General features: G+C 32.8%; 2 protein-coding genes across 2 annotated transcripts in view; one reads left to right on the top strand and one right to left on the bottom strand.

The window, feature by feature from the left end:
• Positions 1-7,898, top strand: part of LOC107030577 (protein LURP-one-related 10-like) — a 21,418-nt gene extending 13,520 nt beyond the window's left edge. The window contains exon 3 of the mRNA XM_015231846.2: positions 7,648-7,898. Within this exon, the coding sequence (XP_015087332.1) occupies positions 7,648-7,842 (195 nt within the window). The 3' untranslated portion in view covers positions 7,843-7,898. The remainder of the gene's footprint in view (positions 1-7,647) is intronic.
• LOC114073999 (two-pore potassium channel 1-like) lies at positions 1,231-3,807 on the bottom strand. The gene is made up of 3 exons (XM_027911917.1): positions 3,707-3,807; positions 1,991-2,929; positions 1,231-1,582 (listed from the first exon to the last, which is right to left on the bottom strand). The coding sequence occupies exons 2-3, from the start codon at positions 2,887-2,889 to the stop codon at positions 1,417-1,419; spliced, it is 1,065 nt and encodes a 354-aa protein (XP_027767718.1). The 5' UTR covers positions 2,890-2,929; positions 3,707-3,807; the 3' UTR covers positions 1,231-1,416.
• Positions 7,899-8,783: the final 885 nt, after the last annotated feature.

The raw sequence follows: 8,783 nt of genomic DNA, 5'->3' as shown, positions 1-8,783 counted from the left end.
ATCACTCCTTCGTACTTAGCAAAATGTCTCAACCGATTCGAACTCTATTGGATATAGAGCCATCCCATTAATGAATGTTTTACTGCAATATGAAAAAATTCCACAAGAACAGAAAACTACTCGTAAGTTAAAAATCGATAATAATAATGATCATCAAGAAATTATTTTTTATATGGTTCCTTACTTCAATATTTTCATTTTTTACCCATTTAGATATGTTTTACTTGAGCCGGCTGTTTTGAAAGTGTCTCTCTACCTTTAACATAAGATAGAAATAAAATTGCGTACACATCACCCTCCGAGACATTAATTGTGAGAGGTTTCCCATACTCACAACTTTTTTAATCTTAGCATATCCCTCAACATGAAGAAATCTAAAGACAACTAGACAAGAATGCACAATCCATTAAAATAAAACTAAATGCAAAGGTATCAAAGATTAGAATTACTTGTGAAACAATTTAGACACAACACAAAATCTTGTCACTTTGGACAAAGAATCTTTAGCACAAAGACAAAAACCTCTCTTCCTTCATAACACAACATATTAAGTGTATGATTGATTAAATCTCTAAAATTGAATCACAATATGGAAATCTTTGCCAAGATTTTGCACTTCAAAAATCACATTGTCACATTGATTTCCTTATCAATTTTCATAACTTTTTTTTTAATGTTGGCACCTAATATTCTTACTTATTTCTGGCCTCTTTTGCTATCCACAACTCTACTTTTAGTCACAATTCTTGCCTTCAATAATGTACCACCATTAGCTGTTGAATTCTCCAATGTAAAAGAAAGTGAAGGATCATTACTTGATTTTCTTGCAGGGCACCAACACCAGGAGCAACTTGAAGAGTTCTAATATTCAGTCGCCCGCAACGGTTCTCAAGGTCTTAAGGGTTCGGGAGAATCTAGTAGCTTAGGTCAAAACTCTGTATTTATGTTAATAAATCTACTTAAAATGTGTAAAATAGTTTATCCAGGACCTTGGAAACGGTGTTTCTTAAAATTCTGGATCCGCCTCTGGTGGGAAGTGTATGTATGGTAAATGATTGATAAATGTACATTCTTGTTCATGTTTAAAGAGCTACTAAGATGATATTGGCAATGTAACATGTCTCAATTTGTTCAAAATTTTACATGCCTTAAACTTACATTCTTCTCAATAGTCCTGAAGAAAATTAGTTTATAGACGACGTGAAATAACAGCAACGATAACTATGCCTCAATTTTAAACAAGTTTGTGTCGACTATATGAATTCTCAGTAACCATATTTCAATCTGTTTGAATCTTGAATGTATCTATGATCCCTTTTTCCAAACATTAAGTGCATAGGTTTGAAAGTTAACAAAAATTTCTATGCAATTTCCATAGTTCTATCATCTATGCATAAGATGTTTAGAGGGGTGTTATCAGCTTTTGGATCGAGACGACGACTGCAAAAGTGCAATATCATTTTCAGTCAATGTGCCTGAATGATCAACATCAAGCAATTTGAAACTCTCCATGACTATAGAGATGTCTTCCTCAGTTATCTTCCCCAACTCTTTAAGTTTATAGACGATGAATTCTGCAGCGCTGGATGAAGACAAATGAAAATGATAATTAGAATGTTAGCACAAAAACTTGAACACAATATAACAATAACAACTACGCCTCAGTTCTAAACAAGTTGGTGTTGGAAAGCATAGGAACGTAAAAGGACATTCCGGTGGACTAAGCTCCTGATAGGAGCGGGTCCTAAGAAGTGCCAGACCACATTAGGTCTAATGTACCCAACCTTATCTTGCAGTTTTGCAAGAGGTTGTTTTCGCCACTTGAACCTGTGACCTCCTGGTCAAACGACAACCCTGTTTCTATTGCACCAAGGCTCTCCTTCGTAAACGTACTTATAACATGACTAAAATATATTCCCAACTAATTGTTATCACGTATAGATCGTTTTCTTTCGTTCTGCTCTATGTCTGTTGCACGTTAACGACTTACCTCACTTCACTGTCATGATCAAGATCTGCAGCCTGGAGGTCTGAATTTGTCAACTCGCGAGTTAGAGCCCATTTGAACATAGATTTTCGCCTTTGTTCTGTATATAACTCAGCAAGGGAGTAAAATAACTGTCCCAAACAAATTGTGCTCATCAATATCCAAAAAGAAGCAAATAAACGCCCCCATTTCGTCGAGAAACTCTTATCTCCATACCCCAGTGTAGTAATAGTAGCACAAACACAATAAAAAGCATCAAACAAATTCAAATCCTCAACTTGGCATAGAAAAATTGTTCCAAGCATAGTAAGTACAACAAGAAGTGCCAAAGTACTTAACAGTTTGTACTTTTCGATGTTCGTTTCTACCTCTTTCAAAACCTCTGTTGAACTAACAATACTATCTTTCCTCATCTTTATGGCTTTGAGAAACATGATTTGTTGCCTCTCAAGAAAACTATCTGCTGCTTTACTCAGAACAAATCCAACAAGAGCCATACCGGTGAACACATAAACACACGCGAGAAACTTAGCTAAGATGCTTTTAGGAACAAGATCACCATATCCAACAGTAGTCATTGTAACAATACACAAGTATATAGCATCAAGAATCCCATTAGTCTTTTTTCCCTCGATTTGATCGCTTATGATGAAGAAGCAAATCGCTCCGACTCCTATATAAACAGACAAGAACAAGAGTACATCTCTGAGTCTAAAACTCTTTGTTGAAATGAACTCAGGGTAATGATGGGATTCCTCATTATTTATCTGTGTATGGCTAATAGTACAACAAGTGCTGCTAGATTGAGACCGTCTTCGCTTAAATGAGTTCACATCACTAAATCGAATCGATGAATTTGCATTGCCTCGGAGTAGAGGCTCTTCAACATCGCCATTCGCCATGACAGCTCAAGAGAACATGGTTTTAAGTATCAAAATCAAACTGCAATCAAGGTAATGTTCATCAATAACAATAACAACATACCAGTGTAATCCCACAACAGGAGTTTGGGAGGGTAGTGTGTACGCAGACCTTACCCCCCCCCTCTTGGAACATAAAGAGGTTGTTTTCAGTAGACCCTCGACTCATCTCGCCTATTCCCAATGCATATGATTGTAATCTTTCTAAGCTTTTCAAATATTTAAGTTTCAATCATTTGTTGTCTTAATTAGAATATAGTTCAAAATATTGTTAATGATATAACCTTGAACTATGCATAACATCCATGGGCGGAGCTAGGGTACCAGAAGGGGATTTCGAATAGGGTTCATCTGAGCCCCTTCCATTGAAAAATTTATTATATATAAGGTTAAAATTATATTTCTAGTATATATAGTTGATGTTGAATCCAATTGCCATGTCAAAGTTTCAATCTTTTGCAACATTGGCTTTAACCATAAAAATTAGAAAAATGGGAATTGCATACACATATACCTCTTTATGGTCACTTGTTTCAACAATCCAGTCAAAATATCACTATATATACTAAAGGCGACGAAATCAGGATTTTTAATTAAGAGAGTCAAAATATAAAGGAATAAACACACGATGAACAGAAATAAGAAATCAACATTAATGAGAGAAATCCAATGAGTATGCAAATGCAACAACTTTGAATATTTTAAATCCAACTTCAAAAAACAAGAAACAAATGTGTAATAAAGAAAATCTAGAGAAAATTTCCAAAAAATATGTATGAGGTGGAGAATGTTATATTACCTTATGTTAAAAAAAAACTATCATATTCATCAAATATTCAAATCCATGCAATTATTCTTCTTTTCGATGAAAACAGAAAGCAATAAAAAAATCAAAAGGAAAAAAAGGTACAATGAGCATGAAAAAAAAAGATTTTTTTAGTTAGGGCTACAAAAAGGGGTTTATGATTAGAGGATAAAAATGACATGTTATTTTGAATCACAAATAAATTAATGTTGTCCACTCACCTTACAAAATTTATTGGAGGCTTTGAATTGATTCTAATTTTTTAACAATATTATATGGTTACTCTATTTTAACTTTGCTTAATTTTAATTAACTTACCGTATTTATCATTCAATCTGATTTTTTGCATGATTATTGTTTCTTTTCTTACTGTTAGATTTTATTTGCCCTAAATTTTTTACCATAAATAGGTTTTCTTTTTAGGAAAAGGTTTTTAATTGACTAAATCAGTTTCTTGTAGGAAAATGTTTAGGACTCTATAAATAGACGAATGTTCCTTCTAACTTAATCAGCATTCACAATGTAGTCTTAAGGGCTTTGAGAGTTTTGGTTAGAGGGAAAATTTGTGGTTCACAAGCTTGATACGTTATCACTTGTGTGAACCTCTCATGTATTCCGAGTCAATTTGGTTGAGGTTGTTTCCCTCTGTATTTTGTACTCTCATATTTATAGTAAATTGCTCATCTCCTTTGTAGACGTAGGTCGATTGACCGAATCACGTTAAATCTTTGTGTCTTTTGGTATATTTCTCATTGTCTTCTTACTCATGGTCTTTCAAGGTTTGCATTGCTAGCTTCCGCATTTACACCTGCTTATTTCCGATCCTAACAAGTGGTATAAAAACCAGATTCAATGACGGAGTCAGGTTTAGTGGTTCGATAATCGATGATTGAACCAGAGTTAGAAAGAGGTGTTCATCTTGACGGGTGTAGTTCTATCCGCCACCTTTTTGACAATAATGAAGATTCTGTTGGAGAAATTGTTTCAGAGAGGTTCTCTGTGTTGAGACACATATTTTGCAAAGGAGATTATGGAAAGGAGAATCAACTTGTTGAAGATTAAGTAAAGAAGGTTGACAAATTTATTTTGTCAGAAATTCAGGCCAAGGGGGAGATTTGTTGGGTTTTATTTACCCTAAATTTCTTACCATAAATAGGTTTTCCTTTGAGGGGAAGGTTTTAGATTGACTAATCATTTTCTTGTAGAAAAAGGTTTAGGACTCTATAAATAGAGGAATGTTCCTTCTAACTTAATCAGCATTCACAATGTAGTCTTAAGGGCTTTGAGAGTTTTGGTTAGGGAGAGAATTTATGGGTCACAAGCTTGATACGTTATCACTTGTGTGAACCTCCCATGTATTCCGAGTGAATTGGTTGAGGTTGTTTCTCTCTGTATTTTGTACTCTCATATTTATAGTGGATTGCTCATCTCCTTTGTGGACGTAGGTCGATTGACCGAACCACGTTAAATCTTTGTGTCTTTTGGTATATTTCTCGTTGTCTTCTTACTCGTGGTCTTTCGAGGTTTGCATTGCTAGCTTCCGCGTTACACCTGCTTATTTTCGGTCCTAACAAATCGGAATCCTCAACCAATTTTAATTCAAAATTTTCCCCTCCAGGACGAAGGACAGCTACTGGCTGTACGAATTTCGAATCAAATCTCCAATAATCCGGTTGATGCAGGGGCAACGGATAGCTTGGATCGATTCACGCGTCCTTGGGATAGCTACGTGGCTTAATCTCGAGCTATCAAGGCCGATTCTACAGCCACAAGGACGATAATCGTAGCCTTCTATACTGCGAAACTGTTGCGAGTACTGTTGTTGCTTTTTGCAAATCTCGTACGAACGAGTAAGGGGGAAAGGAGAGAGGGCGACGTGCGAGTGGGTCGAATCGCCGCTGAACTTCGCGGATGCGGGGGCGATTTCGCTTTTGTCTGGTCACGCGCATTTTCGGCGCTGCGTTTTGACACTGATGTCGCCTTCTGTCCCTCTTTGGGCAGATGCGGGTCGGGTCAGAGGGAAAAGAACGGTGGGCTATAGAATTAAAGGTGTTAGGAATGGGCAAACTAATTTCAAAATCTAAAAAGGGAAAAAGTGAGCTGCAGGGAAAATTAGAAAAATACCCAAATCATTCGGGTGGGCTTAAAAGGGAAAACAATTTAGCCAAATGAATTTAATCATAAATTAGCCAAAGTCCAGAAAAGATGAATTGACCAAAACTAATCAACGAGTTTTTGACTTTGACGAGATAGGATAGTTAAACCTAAATATAACTAATGGCTAAGAAATATAAACAAATAATTTGGACAAAATCAAATTAATGAGGCGTGAAGTAAAACTAAATCTTTGAGAAGGTTTTCGAATACTTTATAGAATAAACCAATTAATATATAAAATTATATAAAATATATATATTAATTAAACTATGACAAGACAAACTAATAAATTTACCATAAACCTAGGAACCAAAATTTTTTTGAGACGATTTTTGAAGATAAACTTATTATATAAAGACGTATAAAATATATATCATTTAAAGACTATAGAAATTGATTAAAGCTCCACTTTCAGAGACTTAAGGAAGAGAAAGAAGAAATAAAAAAAAATTATATAAAGTTAATTATATCACCTCGTTTGGAGTCTAATATGCTCGTGAATTAATTTTTATCGAGGAGGGTCAAAATTGGGTGTCAACATATATTCCCATTAATTTTTTGTCTCAAAATACCTCCAATTATTTAAATAAAAAATAAATTAAGCCTATTTTGAATAATTTTGTATTACTTTTGGCCCTTTTACCTAGTACTCTTTATAGAGCTAGTCAAGGGAAGGTGTTGGGTTCAACCCTACATATTATTACAAAGGGTTCTGACATGGTGTTTTCTTAATTTAGGTCATGTACTTTCTCTCTTAATAAATTTATCAATTTTGATAGTACGGTACAAGAATAATATTAAATAAAATATATTAATAACTGGGTTTTGACTTGGGTGTTTTCTGAATTTAGGTTAGGTACTTTCTTTCTTAATAAATTTATGTTGGTACAAGAATAATATTAAATAAAATATATTAATAACGTATGTATTATTAATGCTGATATTATTTCTTATACATTTAATTTGATGTATTAAAAATAACAAATTTTACATAAATTCTATAGAAAAAATAGTGATTTATAAAAAATATACTCTACATCATTAGGAGTTAATAATTTTGATGGTCGCTCAACTATCAATTGTTTTCACAGAAAGTCACTCAACTTTCATTTCCAACTCAAAATTCACTCAATTATAACTTCTTTGCACAGAAAGTCACTCAACTTTCATTTTCAACTCAAAAGTCACTCAACTGTGCATTTTTGCACAGAAAGTCACTCAACCTATTTAATTGTTATTTTTCATTGAAATTTAGTGACATAAAATTTTAATTATTAACCAAAATTTCAAGAATTGAATATATACCCATTTAATGACCCGCTGCATTTAACCCGATCCACTAAAAATATAATATTGAACATTTTATTTTACTATTAATTTCCTAAATCATTCTTCCTTGTCTCCCACACTTTTAGTGAATTAATGGTAAAATAAAATGTCCAATGTTCAATGGGAAATGATTTAGGAAATTAATAGTAAAATAAATGTTAAATATTATATTTTTAGCGGGTTGGATTAAATGAACGGATCATTAAATGGTTTAAATGGACATATATTCAATTCTTAAAATTTTGGTTAATAATTAAAGTTTTATATCACTAAATTTAATAATGTATATATACACAAAAAACGTATGTAATTGAATATAATCATTAATTATTCTTAGGCTAAAAAATATACCAAACAAGATATTAATAATATAGAAAACTGATATATGCATTATTTTAATGAACATGATATTATACTTACACTATGTTATTGTGAATGACTTATTGCAGATGCATAAGAAAATTACTGCTAAGAGCTTACTAATTGGAAAAGACAATTTTATGGTGACAATGTATCCGAACATTGATCAAGCCTTCATCGTCTCATTAATAGTATTCCTTGATGCTATTTATGCATTCAACGATGCTGCTGTTGCAGGTGCCCTTGCCGGTGCAGGTGCTTCTATTGGTGCTATTAGTTTCTAGGAAGTCAAAAGTGTTTATTTTACAAAATAATATTTTTTTCAAGCATTATTTAATGTTTGAGAAAAACAATGAAACTTTTGAAATTTATTGTGTAAATTAATTCTTAACTGTTTCTGTTGTTATGAATCATTTCATTATAAATAAAATAAAAAATTTAAACTTAAATCAGTACAAATTATAATAAGATATTATTCGTTATAGAACCAACTAAAAAGAAAAGGTAGCAAAAATGAAGTTGAGGTGTGTTAGGACCAAATCTCTTATTATTATAATAGGAGTATATATCATATTTACAGAAGTTATTTTAATCAAACTAACAATTTTTTCTCTCTTTTTTAAAAACTAATCAAGATGGAAAGTCCCATAAATTTTTAAATAAATTTACATTAGTCATTACTATGAGCTTGAGTTATTGACCAAAATCATCTTTAAATTACATTCTTAAAGTATAATTCTTAGCAGAAAATAATCTTCAAGTATTTAAAAGTGAACAATTTCCATCCTTCTACCTAAATTTATTAGAAAACTAACAAATCCCTCTAAATCAAGTAATTCATTGTACTTATTATTTTTAGACAGGGATAATGCCCAAGTACCCCCTCAATCTATGCCCAAAATCCCAGAGACACACTTATACTATACTAAGGTCCTATTAACCCCCTGAACTTATTTTATAAGTAGTTTTCTACTCCTTTTCAGTCTACGTGGCACTAGTTTGAAAAAAAAAGTCAATCATCATAGGACCCACAAGATAATGCCACGTAGGCCGAAAAGGGGTAGAAAATTATTTAGAAAATAAGTTCAGGGGGGCAATAGGACATTAGTATAGTATAAGTGTGTCTCTGAGATTTCGAGCATAGGTTGAGGGGGTACTTATGCATTATCCCTTTTTAGATATACCAAAAACACTAATCGTGAACTTTATTGATAATTGAATTTAG

Source organism: Solanum pennellii, chromosome 9 (assembly GCF_001406875.1).
Source record: "Solanum pennellii chromosome 9, SPENNV200".
NCBI lineage: Eukaryota > Viridiplantae > Streptophyta > Magnoliopsida > Solanales > Solanaceae > Solanum > Solanum pennellii.
This window is presented reverse-complemented; position numbering and strand designations above follow the sequence as displayed.